Source organism: Botryllus schlosseri, unplaced genomic scaffold (genome assembly GCF_051294905.1).
Source record: "Botryllus schlosseri isolate E-star unplaced genomic scaffold, Bs_hap1 Bs18a, whole genome shotgun sequence".
In the NCBI taxonomy this organism is placed as follows: domain Eukaryota; kingdom Metazoa; phylum Chordata; class Ascidiacea; order Stolidobranchia; family Styelidae; genus Botryllus; species Botryllus schlosseri.
Genome location: NW_027648627.1, coordinates 715,871 through 741,312, shown reverse-complemented (window position 1 = coordinate 741,312; position 25,442 = coordinate 715,871). Strand labels below are relative to the sequence as shown.

At 39.5% G+C, this 25,442-nt stretch overlaps 2 protein-coding genes across 3 annotated transcripts; one reads left to right on the top strand and one right to left on the bottom strand.

The window, feature by feature from the left end:
* Positions 1 to 2,213: 2,213 nt before the first annotated feature.
* LOC145459864 (receptor-type tyrosine-protein phosphatase alpha-like) lies at positions 2,214 to 9,649 on the bottom strand. Its single transcript, XM_080338384.1, has 4 exons — positions 9,505 to 9,649; positions 9,038 to 9,114; positions 8,542 to 8,676; positions 2,214 to 2,402 (listed from the first exon to the last, which is right to left on the bottom strand). The coding sequence occupies exons 1-4, from the start codon at positions 9,545 to 9,547 to the stop codon at positions 2,220 to 2,222; spliced, it is 438 nt and encodes a 145-aa protein (XP_080194510.1). The 5' UTR covers positions 9,548 to 9,649; the 3' UTR covers positions 2,214 to 2,219.
* Positions 9,650 to 14,682: 5,033 nt separating this feature from the next.
* Positions 14,683 to 25,104, top strand: LOC145459843 (uncharacterized). 2 transcript variants are annotated; one of them, XM_080338364.1, is made up of 5 exons: positions 14,683 to 15,252; positions 17,459 to 17,548; positions 19,381 to 19,515; positions 20,181 to 20,283; positions 24,748 to 25,104. In XM_080338364.1, the coding sequence occupies exons 1-5, from the start codon at positions 15,234 to 15,236 to the stop codon at positions 25,004 to 25,006; spliced, it is 606 nt and encodes a 201-aa protein (XP_080194490.1). In that variant the 5' UTR covers positions 14,683 to 15,233; the 3' UTR covers positions 25,007 to 25,104. The 2 variants fall into 2 exon arrangements, with proteins under 2 accessions (XP_080194490.1, XP_080194489.1); XM_080338363.1 differs by lacking the exon at positions 14,683 to 15,252 and having other exon boundaries at positions 16,506 to 17,548.
* The last annotated feature ends 338 nt before the right edge of the window (positions 25,105 to 25,442 follow it).

The following is a 25,442-nucleotide window of genomic DNA, read 5'->3' as shown; positions in this document are numbered from 1 at the left end:
CAGTTAGAGGGACTTATTCAATGCCGGTGAATTTGCGTGTTCGCCCTCCATCTTGAACAATGCAACTGTGTGTCTGCATTTGTGACAATGAAAAGAAGTCGTTGAGACATCTGTCGTCGATCAAAGTTGTCAACAAGTTCTTTGAATTCTGGCTGCATGTCGGTTGTAGAAACCATTTATAATGACTGCACATGAACGTCAGTTTGATTGGAGTGCAGATTTGTCTTGTTAATGTTCAGTTGATTGTCGAAAATATTCTCTCGAAAATGTATGTAGACCCGCGGGCCACATTATCAGATGGGAATTCGGATTGCGTACATCTGGTTCGAAGCACATATGAACCCTTCCCCGATGGCTGTTATAACAGCCTTGATTGGACTACGAATATGCCACATGCAATTAATATGCGATTGAAGCGCAAAATATTTCCAATAGTAAAATCTCAACCAGAAAACAGCGACCGGACTTTGACCTCGTACCAGGACCGTAACTGCCGCACCCCAAATCCTCCAATTGGGGGTCGCGATCTCGAAGGGGGCTCGAAAGAATGTCGGTGAATGTACATAAATTATTTATACATCACTTATCGAAAATTCATGCAACTCTTTTCAATTTTTTTCGCTCTGGTCGTGATTTCACGTTGCCGAATTTTTGATTATTGAGTATGAGTACCCTTCCCCTAGAAAAAAAACATGATTTATAGAAAATAAAAATAGTCATTTCGGCGTAGACCATTACCACGCCGCGATGCACGAACACATACGAAGTATATTTGCCAATATGGTACTCTGAAAAGTGTGCCAATATATCGCCGACGAGAAAACGTTAGCCGAAAAGGATTGCCCTTATGTTGACCGTGAAATTCGAAACAAATATAAGCCTATCTAATTATCCATAGCTGCCTAAGTGGCTCGTGTCTAATTATTCTATCATGGCAATCTGAACCCCACAGGTCAAGTACCCTTTCTCAGAGAAAAATTATTTGCCGGTGAAGAAATACCAATTTTCGATAAAGCCACCACAAACGTTTCTTGGATCTCGCATGGTTCCTCAATAAATTACGGCATGATGTGTGGATGTACGTAATATGGCCATTTACTTAATTTTTCTGAAAAGTTGCGATCAGCGTTTCACAATTAAATGTCAAAGCTCGACCAATTATAGTGTCCAAAGTAGGGTTGCATTTAAAACAAACGGTGTTTTGAAATACAAAATTGTATTTTTTCGAGTTATAAAATTATGCCATAATTGTGTAAATACTTTCCAAAAACAAATTGTATGAGCACACAGACAATTACTACCAAATTTAGCCAATGTGTATCGTTATGGGATGGTTGGAAGTGGAACCCTCAAAATAGTCGGTTCAACAGTTGTAGTACAGATATTTTGTCAAAGGGGCTACATTTACCCTATATTTACGATGGTCAATTTCAATCCATTATGACGTCACAATTTAAAATTCGTGATGTCATGGCTTAAAAACAAAAAACAGTAAAACACATGTTTTAAATTAGGGCCTTGTTTTAAACAAGTTTGTTTTAAATTAATTTTTGTTTTGAATGCAAGCCTAGTCTAGAGGGTGTGTGGTACTATCACTCAGAAATTAGCTCCCGAATGACACAATGAATCACCAGTCCGATAGCCGTTTCTACACTTATCACAAATTGCTGTTTCTTTTTGACTGAGCACTATCTAAAAAAAAACAAGCAAGGTAAATGAAACAGACCATGGTAAGTAAACAATAACATAATGAAGTTATAACGAAAAACGATAGCTCTACTTGCGTCCTCCCCCCGCCCCCCATCCCCCTGTCTTGCTCACTCTTACTCCCTAAAACAGATACATAATTCTATTTTTATTTTCTTATATTCCTTTTGCATCTATATCCTGCTTTTCTGTTGATAATTCATTAGTTTATAGCCTTCTGTTCATATTTTCATGTTAATATTTTCCCTGATTTGAATTTTTACCCTTTGCCACGTTTTTGGTCATAACTTTTTTTTCTCGAGGTAAAAAAAGTGACAAAACCTATCATTGAAAAGCTGGTAAAATTATCTTTCCAACAATATATAATACGTTTTTATAAGTATTTTTTCTAGGTTGACCCATTTTTAGACCAAATTCTACAGGACTAATAGTAGGCTACCATGACCCGGACTCGACCCTCTGCTCGCTGACTTGGACTCGGACTTGACCCGGTGCACTTTTATATAGACTATTTAAATAGCTTTAATATACGATATACTTACTCTTGCTGGTTGATGACGTCTCTCGAGATAAAATGTCCTCTCGACCCATCCCCTTGCTTCCTGCTCACTCTGTAGGGTGATCGTAATGGTGTTGTATGTTGCAGGCGAGTTGGGCTTTTCTGGCCAGTAGTCACAATATTGACCGTGGTTATCCTAGAAAAATGAAATAAAGAAAATTGCTTGGTCATGGTACGATCAGTCTCTGACACAATGTATGCGTTCAATTATTTTCAAATTAACATTTCATTGTGATGAATGAGAGATTAGTCGGCCTGCAGCCTATACGACTGCAATGACAGATTGTTTTTAGAACGCGTTTTGTGCAAGTTTTCAATGGGGAGAAAGCGTAGTGGTGAGCGACGGCGTCATTCAAGCAGGCGCTGCGGGTTCGACTCTCGCCGTCAGAGTTTATTCTGGATACCCGTCCCCCTCGTCCCCCGGCGACAAAACAGCCCAGGGAGAAATGCCCGATGAATAAAGAAAAGAGCAAGATATAGTTTCTAAAAGGGACCGAAGAAACCAGAATATCATCGCAGAAAAGCGTGACATCGGGCACTATATAGGTCGAGGTGAATGCCAGTTCCAAGAGACTCCAACTTGTTCATCGTTCGGCGGCCCACCCCCCTCCCCCTACCTGTTCATTGCATCGCATTGTGTGTCTTGTATATCGCAGTGTACATTGTGTGTGTGTGTGTCTTGAGCAGATGAAAATATAATATGTCGATTGATTGAATGTCATGTCAGCAACATCATTCCTGATAATCGTGACATTGATATCTATAGACAGCACGAACCGCGCTGGTTCAAAGCGAGTACTCAGTTCCTTGAAAACTTTTCTGGTGCCCATATTCAAGACTTATCGGCACACTAACGGGATACAACCACATTTAGAAGCAACACAAATAGGGTAGAGGGCAGAGTATGACGTAGCAACCAAATACATAATCCAACAATCAATCGACGATTTATCAATAGGGGGATTTTTTCCATGTCGAAATATGTCAAAATTTTGCCATAATTGTAACGTTAGGTCAAATAAATTCACGATTATTTACAAAGCCAATTTGTTTTGTCACCTGCATTTCATTTGTATCGTAAATGTTTGTACTATCGGTGAAATTTTCACTTGATAATTTACAGCGTTTAGGCCTACCGTTGTAGACGGCCCATTATCTGCTCATTGTGAATCATAAACGTCCAAATGAATTGAATAGGGTTCCATTATAGATAACTAACCTACGGATAGATGAGCAGCACGTGATTCACGGTCGAGTGATGCCAGGTGGGGCAGATTGCTGTCGCTTCATAGCATGGAACGGCAAGTAAATTGCTAATCACATAGATCACGATCCGAACGCTCAAATTAAATAAATTTGATCTTATTTGAAAGCTACAGTCGCGATGACTTTGATAATATACATTCAACTTTCATCATGACAATGGAACCATCCCGAACTAGCCTTCAAAATCTGAAAATAGGCATTGTTCTGAACAATCGCAACCACGCGAGGACCGTAGTTTTAGTCATTGTGCTGCGTCGTTGCGATTGTTTAGAGAACAATGGAACAAATCTGCCGAACCTCGCATCACTCGACCGTGAATCACATGTTGCCCATCTATCGGTAGGTTAGTTATCTATAGCTACATGGTGTCGTTCTCAACGTACCGCAATATCCTAACTGAAGCAAGAATGCGTGAATATAAATTTTCATGTAGAAAACGTTGTCCAAACAAAGCATCACGCTGTGTCACCAGCAGGGTACACGCAACTTCAGTGTTGCCAGCCAACAACTGCTGCTGTTGACCGTCCTTTCTCCATTATTGGTAAGCTTAGTAAAGACAAACGCTTTTTACCCAAGAATGTGGGAATGTATCTTTCATTGTACAACAATTGTTTTAATTATTTCTACAATAAATAGTGATGTAACAACTGGAATGCTACTATTATAGAATGTAATCATGCAATGGCAACAACCGAGTTTACAGCTTCGTTCCGCTACGCTGAAGCTTTACTCGGACTTATTTTACGGCAGCTACTGTAGGATTTCTTGCAATCTAAAAGTCGTATTCCAGAGCGCAGAATTTACTGAATCCGGTCTTAATCGAAAGCTGTTGTCGCACTGACTCCGAAAATATCAATCAAAATATGGCCAGGCTCCGTACTTAGATGAAAAATCACCCTCAACATCTAAAATCTGCATTATTCAGAACAATCGGATGACCGCAAACAATGACCGTAACATTGACCCATTGCAGCTCTTTGATTGTTCGGACAATGTCGATACACTGGTCTACACAAAATTTCAGGTTTGGGTTTCGACCATTGATTTTGGCTAATTTTGGGGCGCTGAATGCGAAAATGGCCTCAGATTTTCTCCATCACATCGCGATTTTGAGATATGAAATATCCCTAATTTTTTGAAAAATTCAATTTTTGACCCCCCTCTGTTGTCAAAACAAGGAATTCTGATGCAATAAACACTGTTTTACCTGCAATAATCTAGCTTTAATTAGCAAACAAGCATTCTATGTTAGATTCATACAAATTTGAGTTGTCTTTAATGAAGTTTTATGCCCCGCAATTAAAATTAGGCGTGCAAAATAGCAACCATAATAAAATTAAATGCAACATTATGCTGACGAACATGTGGATAGGACAGTAACAAGGTATTATCTGAATTACAGCCTAGAGTTCACACGATATGCACATAGACATTCCAATTAAGTGTAGAAATTCTGACTTGGGCAAGGCGAGTTCAAAAACAGTAAAAAAATAGCTTTCATAAAATATGAAATCTTCACTTATAAGCTTAAAAATTCTCTTGTTAGGGACTTTCTTTTACGAGCAGCATCTGGAATTTCTCTTTTCCAATTCCATCAATTGTCGGCTATCATATGAAAATCCAGGCACTGGTGGCGACTGTGTCCTTGTCCTTGCTCGTACCGGATTTTTACTGGTGTGGGAAATAAATGAATTCGGGAAATAAATGAATCCATAAATCCCACCGACCTTGATAACGTGCCTCCATAATTTTAATATCTTGGCTGAACCGTTCACCCTGTTCTTCACTAACTTTCCCAACTTTCTCAAGGTTTTGTCTAAACTCATCCGCATGACTCTTCAAATCGTTAACTTTGATGCTCATCCTGCATCCCAAATCTTCATAACTAAGCAGTAGCTCCCTTGAGAGATCTTTATAATTTTCTGCTTTTTTTGTTTCCCAAAAAACAGCACCGAAAGCATTCCAAGCTCTAGCCTTTAACAATTGCCTAATTTGAGGTCCATTGAAAATATCAGTTCTTTTGTCTCTTCACTGAGACCAGAAAAAAGCATAACATATATCCTTTAAAACACCCCCTTCACAATCCAAAGCTTTTACATATTGTTTCATGAGACCAAATTTGATGTGAAGAGGAGGCAAGAGGATCTTTTTTATATGAACAAACTGATCACGTATGATATTTTTGTCTCCAGGCGTCATGGTGAGCCTTGGAGGCCACTCATCTTTGTTCAAGTGGTGATCCTTGACCCTGCTGTCCCGGTAGCATAGGAAACATGGGTATTCGATGTAGTCACGTTGTTGCCCCAGCAAAAGTTCACAATTCTCAAATCTAGACAGATGAGCTAGCCATGGTCATGTCACTACAACTTTTCGAGAACGGTTTTGATGTTCTGATGATCTTCTTATTCATATTCATTGCGATAAAATGTCACGCTTGTACCAGCTTTGTTAGTTGCTCTTTTGCCTGCTTATTTTTTATTCCAAGGCATGAAATTTTAATAAATACAACGCAAATTTGTTTGAATATAATATAGAATGCTTGTTTGCTAATTAAAGCTGGATTATTGCAGATAAAACAGTGTTTATTACATCAGATTTCCTTGTTTTGAAAACAGAGGGGGGTCAAAAATTGATTTTTTTTTTCAAATTAGGGATATTTCATATCTCAAAAACGTGATGTGATGGAGAAAATCTGAGGCCATTTTCGGATTCAGCACCCCAAAATTAGGCAAAACCAGTTGTCAAAACCCAAACCTGAAAAAAAAGTTGAAATTTGTAGACCAGTGTAATTCAGACTTGGATGGCGAATTCTAAGTGGTTCCGTGCCTGATCATATTTTCATTTACATTTTCGGCGTCAGTGTGACAGTAGCTTTCGATCAAGACCAGATTCAGTAAATTCTGCGCTCTGGAAGACGACTTCTAGATTGCAAGAAATCCTACAGTAGCTGCCGTAAAATAATTATGAGTAAATCTTCAGCGAAGCGGAACGAAGCTGCAAAATCGGTCGTTGCCATTCCATGTTTACATTCTATAGCTACTATAGTACCGCATATTTCAAAGTTTATTGTATTCACTGTTACAATGCGGATTTCATTGCGTGTAATTTGATTGTAACGTGATACTATACCTTATTGGTTTGGAAGTCTTCGAGTTTTAATAATGTTCTATCTATTGAAATGGATATCGTATTGAAAGATAAAACAGTTACGTTCTACCTCGCGGTAAATATAGATTCAGAAGTCTGTGAAATGTCAATCAAAATCGCAATGAATAGCTATAAAATTGATAATTAAATCCTGTATTTACCAAAAATCCGTTCATTGAATAATCAACCGATTAAAAAGTTGATCATCGTCATGAGAAATACTGATATTTACGATCGTAATCACCAGTTTCTGGACTCCCTGAATAAGCGCTCTATTTCCTGGATTTGTCCGAACGATTTTGCAGTTTGCTGTTGTCACAGACAGGATTCTGTGAGATTCGGCCCCTTTCGTCGAAGGTAGATTGCCGAGTGGTATTTGTTTCATGATATCTTGAAAATTGAAACCCAAGTGGTTTGACAGGGACGGTTGTGGGCTATGAGTGAGAACAGTCCTTTGAATTCGTATTTTGATGTGTGTATGCTGGTAATCAGGCCTGTAACAGCCCGACCACAAACTCTTCATTTTGGACGCTCCGCGACACACATATACGAAGTGACAGTCCAAGAAGACCGACCGCGATAAAACCTTACTCGCAAATTAGCGCCGCATATTGACTAAAAATATGTCCAGGCGCCGAATTAGTCGGCGCAAAATAGCCGCGTGTCTTTAATATTGGTCCGCGTGTATATGTAGTTTGTTACTAATAATAGGTCGGAGTACCCGCCAGAAACAAGTGAAGAAAGGTGTAGAGTTAGACATACGTGGCCAATATGTTCAATTTCGGACCTCCACCAGCTGTAACGGTAAATCCGATCACGCGGTATGAGAGACAATAAAATTGGTAGCAAAGTATGGATTTTTTTTAGAATCATCAATTTTCTTCCATTAATTTTGAAAATTTTTCGCGCCTGGCACGACTGCTTTTGTGTAGGCCTACTCATTGATGTACCAGTACGTACATGTTAAATGCTGTGCTATACCGGCGCTGGAATAATGAATTTTCTTGAATAATGGTTTATTTGTTATCGACGGTGGAAGCAATAGTACTAGATATGCAATAGCTCATATTAGTACAGACGAATTTTCCACTGGCGAGTTAGTGATGATACCAAAGTAACCAGAGGTCTGGGCAGAAAAAGAATTTCGAATGCAATGGTTTCAGGTCGTTTGCGGTACAGTACGCAGTCGTGTTTGGGTTGAAATCGTAACCACGCCCTTTCGAAATGTCGCTTCTATGTCCAATATTTATGCGATGCTTCCTAAGCAGTGTCTAATTGAACACTGCGGGCTCCCTAAACCATTCTAAGGGCTTCTCTGAAGCTCAATATACACTATCAACGTATACGTATGATTTTTGATGATACGCTCGTCTTAACCATCATTGACAGCAGGCATATATGCCCCATACGTAGTTGAATTGTGACTGCTGTGATGGTATGTCGTGTACAGTGGCGTACGTAGAGGAGATTTTGGCCCGAAAGCGAAACCCAGTATTTCTGAAATGCCTATTCCATTTCAAATATTTATAAGATCATTTGCAATTAGTATCACCCCTTTACTTTGTACCGACCATTACAGTACCACTTTACATGATGAAGCCTCGTATTTCTTAACTGATATCTGAAAAGGTACAGCAGATTTCCAATGAACATTCAATATCATGTTTTCGTTTTACGTGGAATAATGATTTGTTTCTCTATTAATTTTGAGCACGGGCAATCTCAAGTAATGTATTAAATGTCAAGATAGATGTGTATTGTGGTAGGTTTTTGTCCGCGAAAGCTTGCGCATCACCGCAAGTGTTCCGCGAGTTACTAAAGGTTAAGAACCACTGATATAAATGTATTTGAATATTGCCAACCAGTGCTTCTTCGAATGGCTTATTCAGCATAATGACATCGTCAACGAAGTTATCCCACAATGCACGCAGAAAATATTCCACCGTAGAATTTGAGGGTCCTTCAGATGCGATGAAATACACTTTGTCGTGGTAAGCCTGTATTGTATCAAATATAAGTAATTAAATATAGATCACACATCATTAGAAAGTTTGTATGTTTATTGACAAATCACGACACGAGACAAGATATAATGGTACTCGTTGAGCTACTTGATGATGTTAGTTATTTTTATAAGATAAAATCAGTATGAATACCATGTATAACTGGATTCATAATCATGAATGAAAGTTCGGTATAATCTGGAATCTATCCATAGTTGGCATCAATCGCCGTTGGTCGCGTACTCCCATTCACAGAAACATCATCAACACCAATATGATAAGCAAGCTGGACAGTGGACATGCTCAATGAGGTGAGCATTGCTCATGTATGTCATTACGATTATGAACTCCCCACCTCCACAAATGTAGCATCGATTCTGACCCATTCGGTATCTTCCGGTTGTCTGACAATGACAACGTTTGAATGGTTCGCTGCAATGAGATCAACATATTAAGATTTATTTTAGAAATCTTATCGTTGATTTGATCATAATGACTTGAAGTTTGCTTTTACACATTTATGGTTACTCGTGTATTATAAATTTAAAGCAATATTTAAATTCAATACACCTAAATTGGGAAATTTCTGATTCCGATTCCAATGCCTCTAAATTGATAGCCATGGCATAAACATCGAGGCTGGTTCTTACTACACGTTCCCAGGAAAGGTTTGCGTCAGATGTATGTACTTTTGGGATCAATATATTATGCAATAGATGAACCCGCCCCAGAATCACTCAACACTGCATTAAAACAAATACCGGATATATACCGAATTCTATAGGATACTGCCCAATTGAAAGTTCATCTGATATAACTCACGTGTTGAATTCTGACGCCATTTTGAATGTTTAGCGTCGAACATATTGAGCAGTGTAAATTCCTGACTCTCACTCCAACAAATAATATTCAGCAATTAGAAGGAATGAATACGAGTTAACCTTCTTCTAGTAAATCTAGTTAATCACAAGCGACTTCCGCAAGTTTCGGTGGGCGGCTCTCATTTTCACATTTGAAATACGATGTATTTGTCCGCCAGTGGGCGCTAGTGGTTCCTATTAAACTAACCTCACGGTCGTGGTTACCAGCATTGATAGATAAAATCACAGACGGAGACGTGTCTGGTTATTTAGCACGTACAATACCAGACATTTTTTTCCAAAGGCGGGATACTTCATAGTACCCGCCGGTAGGTAGGTTGGTAGGTAGCTATACTATGTATTGATGTTTTGTTATGCTTAGGTAAACGCAGTTTGACCTTTGATGATTGGTGAGCGGTAGGCCTATTTACGTATACACCGGACAAAGATTTGAAATATTTTACTGGTCAAATTAAACATGACAATTTCTACATCGAAGCATTAAAAACCAACGGCTGCTGATAAAAAATCATAACCGAGCCGTTATTATCTGCTACTCGTGTAACGGCAGCTCGGTATATATGTATTAAGTGGATTGTAGGCTGAAGTTTATGTTTACCTTATATTCTCACCCGGCCCTACTTTCAACGGGCAACAATTGCTATTTCTCAATTTCATACTCAACATTCGGATCTGCCACTATAGCCTTCCGCTTACACACCATGTTAGCGTGGATTGCAGCTAGAATAAGTACCGAAACAGCATTTCGCCACCCCTTCTCAAAAATGATGATCTTTGGCCCCCCATAAGGTGATCAATAAAAATTCTGGCGGGCGAAGTCCCCCAGACCCCCCTTTACCGACCGGGATTTTTACAAGAGCTGGAAAACACGAATTGATGCGATATGGATTAGCTGTTTATTTGCTGTCACGTCTCGCCAAACGCGAATATTTAGGCACGTAATTTACAACTATAACTTTATTGCATGTTGTTAATTCATGACCTCATGTCTGCTATATATAGTCAAAAGATATTGGATCCCCCAAACGTAGCAGACGATAAGAAAACTAAACGAAAAACTTTGGTGAGACGCACCCGGAAATTGTCATTTCTACACGGCGTTCATTTTTTTCCTCAGTGGGTGCCACGGGTGGCATTTGTATATTGTGGGGCTGGGATTGAGAAGAATATTCGCCTCGACCATCCAGCGCGGCTATGAACATTGGACAAATACACAATGTTTTAGCCAAGTTAGCATGTCTTGGTGTGACGCGGCGCGGTATTGGCTGGTACCGAAATGCCTATAGTTCTGAAAATCATGCAATGGTATATTATGTCATATACTGGAAATGGCGCCATGACGTCTCATTTACAAAGAAATATCTTCTCTCATGAGGCCTATTCATCGCATTGTTATCTTCCTAAGATCACTTCTAAGAAGCAAAATAAATGTAATCGTGAATAATCGTGATTACTTTTCCAAAGTAATCGTAATCGCAATCGATTACATTCATGAAATAATCACCCCATGTCTGGTGTTGATAGCTATGTATGCTATCAATCGATGCACAGCACATGGTTTGTTTGTTTATGATATTCATGGTGTTTGTCGATTACTATGGTCATTTACACCAGGTAGATATTGTTCCTCTCTATTCCGTAACTGCCGACTCATAGCAGGGTCCACGTCTAGGATTTTTATAAGACACCGCATGCACGGATGAGATGACGAGGAGGAACCTGGATAAACCTCCAAGACATATGCAGCAATTCTGGAGTCGACCTCGGTCGGAATCGAACCCGCAACTAGGGCTGGGCATAATGATTCGAGTACTCGAATCTGAATCGAGTATTAATTTTAACGATTCGAGTCGAGTAGTAAAAGACGATTTTTTCGAGTACTGAAATTATACTCTTCTCGCAACTGAATGTTAATTTACAAACTAGAATTAAAGTTTCGATACTATTTTCCACCGAGGAAGCCTTGAAACCTTGATTGGCCGTGTCGCAGCATACGAGACATAGTACAAAGCTACGAAAGTTACTGGAAATAACACATTTCCAAAGTCATGATCATTGTTAAGAAGTGCAATGAACTCGGTATGGTCGAAAAAATACCAAAGGATCTTTAATGTTACGAATAACAGGCATTACGTTCTTTGTGGTGCCATAAAAGGGACATATTTGAACTTTGCCATATGGAATTATGTTGTGACGTCATAATGAGTGGTACTCGAAGACTCGACTCGACTCGAAGCGTAATGCGTGATTCAGAATCGAATCACTCAGGTACTCGATTTTGCCCAGCCCTACCCGCAACCAATTGGCGTCGCAGCTGTGGATTATACCATTACGCCAGTGGTTCCCAACATGTGGTACGCGTACCACTAGTCGTACGAAAAGGTCTGCCAGGTGGTACGCGAGTAGATACTGTTTTTTTGTCTCGACCGAATGGAGTTATTAGTTCAGGTGGTGTTGGGTTTAGGTTTTTTGTTGTTATTTCACTGTGTTGTTCTTCTTGCGACTGGTGGCGAAACAACAATTCCACGCATTCCATCAACCCTGGCTGATAATGACAAGTTCAGGGCTCGGCAACCTTCCGTATGCAGCTTTCCAAAATGACAAAATATTACGAACTCGCGTGCCAAACATTTTCAATTTTGTCATATTTAGCGTTTCAAGCAAGGAATCTCACCAACCGCTTAATTTCAGCTGGCAACGACATCAGTTACGCCAGTGAATCTTTAAGTATTGGTCGCGGAGGGAATAAATTTTGGTTGCTCACGCACTATATGTAATATGCCTAATAAACGTAATATTTTCATCATTTATTTTTAGTCGCGCTGTGATCGGTGGCCTATTCTGTGGTTGCTTTGATCGTTTCCAAGTCCGCTGTATTCGGTTCCATATAGCCAATAAATGACAGGCACATCAATGTTGTTACGATGATATGGCCTGGTGATGAAAAATGTGACCATCCCTGTATCATACATGTCGGTTTGATGTTACATTAGGGTTGGACTGTCACTAGATTGCGTAAAAGCGGTCAAGGTCGTTGCTCCAGATATATTGGAATCGATGAGACATATCAGACGAAACTAAAAGAATATCTCCTTTCGTGAGACAAACACGATTCCAAATTAGAATTTTGACACCGGACTCAATGTTATCTTCGGCGGGCCTCATTTGATACGCGGGGACCAAGTTGGGGCGAATTTACCATTCGGCGCCTGGACAGTGGACACATCAATGTCGAACGTTTTGGCCGGAATGTAGCGGTTATTTTATTCATTATCGCCGCCATTCAATTTGACAGCGCACTAACCGCACGGAGTCGAATGGTCGCATGTTTCTCCGAAACGTTATGTCCAGGTCATGTCTCCTAGCGTGAAAATGCCCAGCGCCGAAATGCCGGTTCATATAGCATACTATAGCATACCTCATCCGCGTCAGCGGTGTCTTACAAAAGCCAAGAGGTGGGCCGTGCTATAAGTCGGCAGCTACGGAAAATAACAAGAATATCGGCCTGGTGTAAATGACCATAGTAGTCGACAAACACCATGAATACCCCAAAACAAACAATACTATAGTCGTGCTCCCGCAGGCTGCACCAAAGCGTTCGAACGTTTTCATAAGATATGATAAATTGCCGTTCTTTCATAACTGCTAATACGGGTGGACTTATTTAGGTACATTATGCATATTTATAAAAATATAATAACGAAATCAGGTCCCAGTAAATCACGCAAAGCGCGAAAAATTTTGCTAGATAAATAAAATCTGCCAAAAAGACTCTATTTTATGTTGATTTGCGAAATAATTTGGCACAAATGGCACGCGTGCCGGGGGTGGCCGACCCCTGGCCTATAGTTTAATAGAATTTGATATTACACCTCGCATAGGACAAATACGTGAATATGACGTCATAAATGGCAGAAATATTTTGACCGGCTCCGGAACGCGTAACTATATGTAGGTGGTACGCGAGCACTGCATAACACCTCGAAATGGTACGTGGGCGGAAAAAGGTTGGAAGGCACTGCATTACGCTATCTTGCAACATGGTTGTAAATCAAGATTGAAACATAATTTCTTCATCCAAACAAGCCTATAGTGAACAATACGAGTATACGAGATCGAATCCGATCACTTCCGATAGCAAGTGGGCTTGCTCTGCACGCATTTATGGCGTGATTGTACTATGAGATTTGAATGAAAAATACATCCTTGGTAGCAACACTAGGTATAATAGTATACGTGAATAGGAGGAAGGAAATATGAAGTCGAGAGCAACTTCCGAGTAGACGTGGCAGCACAGAGCTTAGGAAGTCTCTGTCTGGTTATGAATATTCTGTGACGGTGCGGTTGAGATTAGGCTACTGTTCGCGAGTCTCAAGTCTTTCTCAATTTCAATGACTTTCCTCTTTTACTTTGTCGTCAATCAGCAAATAAATCTAGATCACATATATGCGGGTCAGCTTTCAGTGATCAGCGACAATAATTTTAATCCAACTGGTCATCGCACTTAAAGTTTCAAGATTTCCCGATATCTCTAGACCAGTGGTCTCCAACCTTGTTGACTTCATTCCCCACTTCAGATTTATTCCGAGTCTTTATTCCCCACTACACAAAACTATCCTCGTATTTCCTTTTTTCTGTCATTACAGAGAAGCTATTTCTTGTTTGAGAACACAAGACACACAACCACAACAGTACGCAAGACAATCGCTTATAACCGCAACGTAAAACCTATTGTGAACCGATACGAGTAACCCTGAAAATTTGGCGAAAGCGTTATTTCACGTCATTCTGGTCGTGCTGGATGCGTTTGTGACGCTATCGTTGACTGACCAGAGTTGAAAACAGATTTTTGTAAACAGCACGCAATATAATTTTCGATACATACGTTTCACAGGCCACAGCAGTCAACTGGTAAACGTAATCGCGCATGTGTCTCCGTATATAATGTTTAACAGGTGCGTCTATTCCCCCACCAGAAACCATTGAATTCCCCACCCGGAATCATATCGAGCCATGCTATACGCTAGCAGCTCAGGAATCAATCGGTTCACCGTTTCTTTGATGCCAAGCATATTCGCGAGAAATCTCATGTACTGTAAAAAAACTATTTTAGCTTGTTATTATAGCATATCGCCAATTCCAATACCCACATTGTTAACGCAAATCGTGGATTTCTTCCACCTTAAACCATAGCGGAAAATGCAATGAAATCTTGCTTTCACATGCATTCCAATGAGCTAAAACGGGCAAAATAAACCAATTTTGAAGGAGAAATATCCCAGGAATAGGCTGTGTTCTGATTTTCTATGGCATCCCGAGAAGACACAACAAGGTGGTGTACACGCGAAAATATCGCATCACAGCTCTCGAATATATATCGCCATAGGGGTGGATGTATTTTACTAGTTCACCATTAAAATGGGTGTGAAATTAAAATTAGGTACCTGGAAGAGCCGATAGTCTAAATTGAACCAGGAGGTATGGTGAATATCTGGTAGGCCTACATACGCATAATTCCCCCGTGTATATTATACAGCGCATGGTTTTCATTTAATAAATATTAGATTTGTTATGGAAATATCCAGAATTATACATCAAACATCTATTACATAATTGATGCAGAGCAATAAGTAATATCGGTACAAAGGCAAATACTACTACTTGACAAATATGGGAAGTCTATTATCTGGTAAGTGCTGGTTTCTAATATTTGTTGATAAACTTCAGTTTCATTTAACTCAATATATGGTACACATAGGATTGTAAAATGTGTTATTGTAAAATTGTTATACAATCGAATTTGAATATAGTACGGTATTGATAGCTTGGATTCCGACACCTTGGTTTACTTCCTTGTTTTTCACCCGTAGTGGTTTCGAAACACCGCGAATTTAACGCATAGAGAATGTTTTAAAATCACAAATATACATGCTGTGATATCACAGTGCAGAGTTTCGTTGCTGCGCTTAACAGAGGCGGTAAAAATTGCGTTGTTTTCGGCGTTTTCGCTAGTAAATGCCGTCCCGAGCAGACATTTTCCAGCCTTAGATCGCGTTTCTATAGTATAACGAGGATATAGCGATGCTGACATCGGTATCCGAATTCTATATGATAACCGGCCAACACCTAATTCATGCCCAACGGATAAGAGGCTTTCTCTATATGTCGCATTTGTCGTCTGGTCGTGTAACACATTGCGGTTGTGCGAGAAACACTTTCGAAAGGTTGAGAATAATGCACAGTATTCCTCACATTCTTCAGTACCGCTGGAACCAGTCATCATGGAGCAATCATTGTTTTGTACCACAAATTTACATTTTTTTCGATCTTCAATTGGCGGAAGAAATCTCTTTCCCTCCCTCGTCAAGACAATGAACCGTATAGGTTGTGGAATCAGTTCAGAAGCGCAGCAAAACGTGACACAACTGTCGAGCCTGGTGTAATAAAAAGGTCACCATTTGCATTTTGTAGACTGCTCAGTGCTCATGTTATGCGGTATTTAAAAAATCGCTACCGCGAAATCGGTATCCCATAGCAATGGGTATGAGTGTGCCGTGGTGATTTGTTGGCATAGTATTTACCCATTATTATCAAACTCTGAACTGATGGACTTCTGCATGTCATCGACTTTAATTACGATTGTCTCTTGCCGCAACAATTGTAAAATTATCACCAGAAACAAATACCAAGTGACTGCCTCTGTGGCAATTAACCTCGCGTGGCGAGTGGCGACACATCTGCGAATGTCTCACGGCACACTGACTCAAAAGCATTGGGCTATACAGTATTTGGCTTTCAATCTTTTCAGCTTGCGGAGAGGTAAAATATCAAAACAAATTTTGCAGACCGGTTCACTCCCAACATTCATAATTAATTCAAGAATGTAAATACGACAAAATTTTCTGTTATCTTTTGATTGATACCGCATCTGTTATGCGTGTGGTTCTATAGTAGCTTTTGAAAGGCAAAGACATATCAAAACCATCAACTCTATTTTCACTTTTCGACTGTTTGCTTGATTCTATTATACTGTCCAATGATACTAAATTGTACCGCCGAATTTTCGAAACTTAAAATAAAAAGTCTTCTCGTCTTTCATATAACCCTGGTATTTAATGAATTGCAGGCTACTTTTCAGCAGCATAGGCCTACAACTTGCGGAATTGAAACTTGCTAAACCATGTACGTCAGAAAGCGTTTTAAATGATGTTCTAAATTTTTAACGCTGTTTCAAATTAGGTGTTTTATTTGGCTAATTAATAGAAAAACCTTCAACCTTTTCCATTTTGCAAATGAGAATTACATTGAAATGTATTTGACGGACTGGCTGAAAATTTGACACGAATTGGCGGTTAACGAACCACTGCTGCAGGGTATACTCGTGTCCACAACCATTGGAGTAGTAATATTCAAAATCGAGTAATATTTACATTTATGAGAGTCGAATGGTGAGAGCTAATTCGGAGGAGAACTAAACATATACGTCCCTTGCCAATAAAAGTTTTAATAACTACGAAAATTTGAGTTTCGGTACTTTTTGTCATCGCGAAAGCCTTGCAGCATGGAAGTATTACAGCCATCAAAACATGGCACAAAGCTACTCATGTTAGCAAAATAGACATTTCAGCGAAATCATCGACCCACATGGGGTGGACGCTGATACTTAGTTCGTTGTTCAGAGAGACGCCAACTGAAAAAAGTGTAGGAAACACTGTAATAGAAAATTGTATTCGACCCTATCAACCAGCATTGTATCAACACCCGCAATGTTAAACCAATGCCACCTAAAAATGTGAACTCAGTACAAGGATTGAGGTATAGCTGGCAAACTGACAAGACTACGTCGGTTAGATTATTATTATCAATGGTCACTTCATGCATCAATTATTCAAAAGGTCGAAGGGAAACTACTACAACTACCACCACAACCACTACTGCGCCAACGACGACAACAGCAACAACAACGACGATAACGGAAATACCCGGTATAACCAAAATAGGACGATCAGATTTCACTGGAATCAACATAAATAGGCTAGAATATAATAGCATTGTTATTGAAAGAAATGGCCAGTATTAAAGTGCGCCTATTTCGATTCAAGTATTCATGTAGTTTTTGACAATCATGTAAATTTCATTGTGCGACCCACAATGAAATATGGCCTAACGAAAGAGAACTTAATTCAACGTACAATGCGTCCATAGTGTCCTATATGGTGTGGACACATGCAAATCTCACGGAGCAGTGAAATTGGTCTATGTCACACTTTCAATTTGGTCAAAGGCAATTTGACGGTAAATTTTGACCGGCTTGCCGAGCATTAAATTTGACAAAACTGTTATCAATCGGAAGCTAACGCGGTACTGATTGCGAATATAAAAAATTTATGCTGCTTGTGGTTCTCGAACCTCCCAAAATCAACCTGGAATGTTGCATTATAACATAATTTGGTATTGCGATGCAAACTAATGCCGTCTGAGCAGCTCAAGAGCAATTGCTCACGAGAGTGAGAGTGTGAATGCTCAATCGGTTGCGCAACAAGGGCCAGTACGCTTGCCGTTTGCGCTGTTCTTCACCTACTCCCAGACGGCATGGTTGCGTCACACTACCTAACTCCGTTTCAATGCAACATTCGAGGGAGATTTTGGGAGGTTATAGGACCATACGCAGAATAAAATTTATATATATTCGCAATCAGTACCGCGTTTTATTGTATTTTATTCTGCGTATGGTCCTATAACCTCCCAAAATCTCCCTCGAATGTTGCAATGTTAGCTTTGCATCACCTTTATGAGCGTCAAGGCTATAGAAACTGGCCGATACAAACTGTATATCACGTTAACTGAAACTAGTTTCGAAAACTACATATATTTGTAGTATCATCACCCGCTGTGCGTTAGTTGGAAAGATGAATCTTGTCATTTAGAAAGTAGCCATCGATTTTTATTGACCGTGCTATGAATACGTGACGATGCGATCAAACCAGTGACTTTCCCCTCTTGTCCCAAAACAACAAGAAGAAAACGCAACCAGTCTTCAGTCATCTGCAATCATGTAGTTACAAGAACGAAATAATTCCCCGACGTTACATTCTGCCATTGTTTCTAGTGCGAGTTGTCGTCACGAACATTTTAAAAGTCTTGGGAAAGGTTTTGCATAAAATAACACCCAATAGTATTTTTGAAGGTTTTTGTATATGAAGCATTGCTTAAAACATGTTTCGAACAAGCTTATTTTAAAACACGATCTCTTTTAAATGCGACCGCACCGCTCCAAGTGATCCATTTCTTTATAAGTGTACGGCAAATCATTATTTTGATATATTAACGAGTTAATGGAATGCAAGCAAGCCCGAAATCAATATTCTTCTAATCTGCAAATAACGGCTTGTGTGTGGGAACCGTTATTTGTCACAGTTAGCGTTCGCTATTACTGGTATGAATCTAAAATCCTAGAACATTCAAACATTTAGAGATCCGACAGCTCAATTGTTTTGAAATAGTTTCCCCCTGACTGTCAGACCACTGCTTCATGCTAGGATATATGGATATGGATATAAATTAGAAGGTCATTAGAAAACGCATTACCAAACTTGCTAAAAGAATGGCTCGGACTGTGATCATGCATTTATGTCATGTATATAGTTCCTGCAAATTACATTGATACATGGATATATTGGATACATATATTTGGCTACATGAATACATGGATATATTCCCTTTCAATTCAAGGATGGTGGTTTCGACAGATTTCATGACAAATCAAGACTGAATAGACCTAACTGATATACGTGGTCCTTACACCAGTTTCTTTTAGTGTCTTCTACGATAGTGGGAGAGAAATCTATTCCGTCCGTGTATTACAATAGTAGCATACACGTCGACTCAACAAAGACAAGCGTTACCACAGCAAATCATGCCACAAACGACTTGGATACGACACGGTTACCAGGTTGGTACTGAAGTGCTGCTATTTTGAGGAAATAGTTTTCATACTTTTGGAATCAGCTACCGGATATGATGTATTATTGTGACGTGATTGATAACAATAAAATCTGCTACAACTTTAACTCGGACTCCAGACAGTATAAGCTACTTATACGTACTTCAACTTCTACTCCGACTCCTAAAACTTCAACCGTGAAGGCTTGAAATCCAATTCCAACTCCCACCCTCACGATTTTCTTTACTGTTGTCTAGCAGTACGCCTAATACAGGTTTACTGTACTTCGAAAGTCATATGACACCGTCACGGTTGAATGATTCTCATGTGACCATTGCTGAATTGCTCAAATGCTCACATATTATTGATTCGCCGTCCGAAATCTTTGCTGTCAGTTAATAGAGAATAATTCACATCGCAATATCTTTCCTTGTCGCAACACTGACACATATAGGCTGCAGACGGTCGCTGGGAAGTCTAGACACCCCGCGACAGTCAATTGTAATCAAGAGTTGCATTTTCATCCGCTGATCTTTGTGCATTTGAATATATCAATATTCGACGATGTCGAATCTATTGTCATGTCTCTATCGTACATACCGTGAACCAGCTTCCCGAAAAGGGGATTGTCTTGTAAATTTCGAACAGCTGCGACGTGTATTCATTCATTTCAGACACGGACCCGCAAGGCCTAGGAAATAACATTATTATCATCGCATCTGCAGCAAGCCTGCTGCTGCTGACTTTGGTAGCAGTCGTCATAATAATGTGTATTAGGTAAGTATCGGATACAGCTGCCAAAAAGGTTTTGTGAACCTCTGTGACGTGACTACGTCATCTGCAAAATAATTGCACGCTCATTATTTATAAAAATTACTTACTCATGCATCTCACAGGGAATTTAGAAACAAAGAATAAGATCATATTGCATTTCAACTGACCAGGTTGTGGAGCGTATGTGAGCAGATGAGGCTGAATTGAATGGTATATTCATATTGAAATGAACCCGAATATTTTCGGCTGACACTCGTCAGGGGTAATCGTCAGCAACTAGTAGAGCATTGGAATGAACATTGTATATCAACAATCGTATCGATGTTCTTTCTTATTCTCTACTAGTTGCTGACGATTACCCGTGACGAGTGTCAGCCGAAAATATTCGGGTTCATTTAAATATGAATATAGGCTACTATTCAATTGTATATTGTAGTTCTGTACCTCGAAAAAGCTCTTCAAATGAGGTTGACCAAACCAAAATCGGTCAAATTATTAGTCGTTGTGACGTGTAAATGACGAGTAAACAAACTAGCGAAAGTATAACACCAGAGGGGCAAAAGTCGATATTATACTCTCGCAGAAGAGTGAGAATATGTATTGACGTAACATTCCACTCAATAGGGATGGAAGCACGATTTTCAATACATTCCCAAAATAGTCCACGTAGAAGTAGTAGACTAGGGGTCAGAAGATTACATTCAAGTGAATTGTTTTGAAAAGCAAGTTTGGTCGAGGTGTCGCTTACATTCAGTTGTAAGTCGAAACGAGCTTAATTACCCTCTAAAACCATAAAAAATGACTCCACTAATAAATAACTTGTTGAAAATATATTCTGCTACCATGATACAAGTGTGACGAACGAAATTCCCGTTCAAATCTCTGCTATGATGTTATTCGAACGCGAGTCTTCGATATCGATAACAATGGTACTTGGAAAAACAAACATCCGTATGTTTACGGGCGATTCTGAATGCGTCTACTATCCACATGTCCTATTTCAGACTCGGTATCCTCTTCGTAAAATCTATGGTGAAACTATAGCTACGCCCCGCATGTTATGATAGAGTATTGTGGATGGTCAAGCCAGGGCAATACGACCTGTTTCAGGGACGCACGGGATTTATTTTAATAACTCGAAGCGTCATATGCAAGAGGGACCTCATGATATCACACATCCCCACTCTCCAGTGTTTAACATATTATGTGATGGCAAGTTCAGAGTTGTTCAAAAAAGTCAGCGTTGCTACTCAGTTAGATATAGAACTCGGAGCGTTACTCAATTACAAGTAGTAGTAGCAATTTCATAGTGCTTCAAGTGGAATATGAAAATGAACGGCTAGGCAATAATGAAGCAAAATTCTCAAACTGTAGAATTGGCCCAGGGTTCGCATACGTCCAGCAGTTGATCTGAGGTGACTACACTTTCAAAATCACAATATGCATACTCGCGAATAATGCAAAATGGCTATAAATACTACAAGTACAGCTACAATTTTTTAAACTATACCTAGTTACGGCTTGTTAATTTTTTTGTGACATTCATGGGGTTTGTCGACTACTATCATGGTCATTTACACCAGGCTAATTTTCGTCAATTTTATTCCGTTGCGGCCGACTTGTACCACGGCCCACTTCTAGGCTTTTATAAGACACCGCTTACCACGGATGGGATGGTGAGGACGAGCCTTGATAAACCTCCAACACTTAGATAAGAATTCCGGGGTCGACCTCGGCCGGACTGAAATCCGCAACTCATTGGTGTTGCAGCTGTGGATCATACCACTACGCAGAGGTGGTCAGTAACGAAGTACTTCTACTTTTTCGAAGTACTCAAGTAGTTTTCTTCTACTTCTGGTACTTACTCAAGTAGATCTGATTTCCTCTAATCCTACTTCTACTTCGTAATATTTTGTGATCTACTTACTTACTTTTCGCTATTTTCAGTTTGTCAAGTAGAAGTAGTTTAATCCCCCAATACGAAAGATAGCCTGAGGAATTTCGGGGCTGTTTTCTCGGAGTACCAACATTTAATATTCATAAAAGTCAACTAAAACCCAGAAATTTTGTTGCGCTTCGCGCACAGTAATTATGGAGTGACAAATATGTTTTCACGAAAGTATCAGTGAATATAATTTAAGTACCGGATTGCTTGGTACCTCTCACACCGCATTGTCGCCCACATCAAATACTTCATTACAGTAAATATGGCCCACCATAATGTTTGAAACTCCGTTCCGCAATCTAGCAATTAGGATACCTATCATATCGTAATCTGGCAGCCCATTACGTGTCTTGCTAATCTGGAATATCCAGCTTTTTTGAACGTTACACCTGTTTCAGCAGATCAGCTTTGAAACTTTATGGACAAAAGATATGAAATTTATTTTCCGCTTTTTAGAAGTGGTATTTTTATTTCTCTTTCAATTGCGAGTATCATACTTTGAGTTCTAATTACTTTTAGTTCTTTTGTCTGCAGAACATACATGTTGTAGCATAAAAGAAAGTGTAGTAATGCCTCTATTTTCCGAAAATAAAGCTACACTAAATCTAAGTTTTACGATCCACAGTATTTTGGTATTTACGTATACTAATCACGCAAAGTGATGAAACCATATCCGATACAACTTCTACGTAGTGCTATTCGCCTAAACTTGGGGCCTTATAATATGGGGTATAGGGCGCCATGCCATGATATTCTCTAAAACAGAGTCTTCAAGTAAACAAAGGGTTAGTATCGCATTTTCATATCAATACTATAATTTGCATCCCATGATGCGATACAATGATTATTCTGTCGAAAATTGATACCTCCTGGGATGCGTCAATACGAATCAAGCTCTCTGCACCTTCGGCGTAGCTCAATTTGTTGGTTTTGACTGTCCATGCGAACGAATAAAGACTGTTTTCAAAACTACTTACTTACTTGAGTAGATTTAAAGCGAGTCAATTCTACTTCTACTTCAAGTAGTTTTAGATGGCTCATTGAAAAAGTACTTCTACTCGTACTTGAGTTGATATTCTCGTCGCTACTTCTACTTCTACTTGAGTAGCTTTCTTGACTACTTTGACCACCTCTGCCACTACGTCATCTCGCCACATTCAGTTAGGGTGATACGGGGGAAATTCCGCGCATTGCTTCACAAGTCCACTAATAAAAGTGACGAAAACTGCCACAACTATAATTTGTACTGTTCAAATTGTAAAAAAAGTATGTTCCTAAAAATTTTCAAGTAGGAGTGGAACTAGTCTAAAACCCAACCGGTTGAGTAAGCTGTACAAGAGGAAAAACCTCGATTATGTCGACTTTATTCGTCAATGTGACAATGCTGTGAGTTGTTCACGATCTCACAGATATGTCAGTTTCACTTACGTGAGTAGATTTGTACTCCATGTTTCGGATACTGCCATACGACCCATCGGACAAAGTGAAAGTACTTCGTTACAAATCGACCCAACTGCAAACGCGTACGATTGGCTTATATGCTGTTCTGTATTTTACCTAATATCGATGGCATAACACGGGATAGCTAAGTCTCTGTGAGATAGTCTGTCTATAACAGGGGTGGCCAACCTTTTTGCTATTCACGGCCGAATTTCTATTATCATACTTATGTGCTTTACGGCCGCATTCTAGTGCATAGTCGTGATAAACTAACTGGACGCTGAAAACTCATCTTACAATCTATCTGCATTTCCGATGTATTCATATATCTGCTTACTATTTGCACGGAACTTGAGAGTATTTATGTTATGAATAATTACTGGGAATCGTTATGTAGTCGCGTATGGCGCGAACTATTTTCAAATTCAGGAATGAATTTGTCCCTAATATTAGTAGTTGTGTATAGTTTCCGCATATTAATATCACATTTTTATCCTTTTTCAACCCATGTGATCAAAATCATCGGTAGAGTTGATGAAGGGAGTGTTTTCGAAAATTTATGGCAAGTTATAAATGTTGATGCATCTTCTACTACATCTAGATCTTCTACTACATCTTCTACTTTTTCGCATGCTGTTATTTCTTGACCTCCAGTCTGGATTTTCGGTATAGTGTAAAGACTTTAAAATCGCCAAAACGCAACAGAAACAAATTTTCTTTTGTGAGGAGCACACTATTCCAAATTGGTATTTCTATATAGGGCGCATCACTTTCTTCTGTTGTTCGCATCTATACTGTGAGGCTCAAATTGCAAACGGCACCACTATATTTAAATCGAGAAAATGAAGTTGCATTGAATCGCTGGAGTCAAGTCGGAAATTCAATTTGCATGTCGACTGCCGCCAACACACACTAATTGAATTACGTGTCGACACTCGACACCCGCTCAATTTTCCTTCTATGGCCCCAGGTTTACTACACATGATAAATGATATTCGGATACCGCTTCCTCCTCGAGCCATGCTCTGAATCAATATATCACTTGAAACAGGTACTTATAAAAGCATTTTATTGCCGTTAAGAAATGGAAGAAAAAAAGACAGAGACCTGCATGCTAGCCCGGAGTTGAAAGGACATGAAATATACGAAATGGATGGGTCAGGAAAGCAATCGTCAGATGTCACAAGATTGAACGAAAATGATGGGACATGTTCTGAAACGGAATGCGACGCCATCAGTGCAAATGCAACGGCAACCGATTCGACTTACACTTTTGCACAAGCCGACGTGCAAACCTCCGGGTCGGTTCTCAAGGAGAATATTCTATACGGGACTCGTTGACTTAGTATCAGTATCAGTTTATTAATAATTTTATCATTTAAAAACACCACAATACTGCGATATTATGAAAAGATAGGAACGTGTTGAAACGACTTAGAGTAGTCTTTGAAATCAGAAACATCTGGGCCAAGGCCATGGGTGGGAAAACTACGGACATGACAACATCAGTAGTGGCTTTGAGGGTGGGCGAGATGGGCGGTCACCCGGGACCCCCCTGGTCGAAGGGCCCCCTATTCGGATTATGCGCTTTTTTAAAGGATAATAACGAATAAACATGGAAATCCGTGTGCCAAGCAAGAATATGATTCCGTACAGATGTGTCAATCATCATCAAATCTCTGTTTGTTAGAAAAGTCCCGTATCCCGATTATCATCACGTCTCTGCATGCGGTAGAATTACTTAGTTTTAATGCAGTTTATCCTTGCACACATGCAA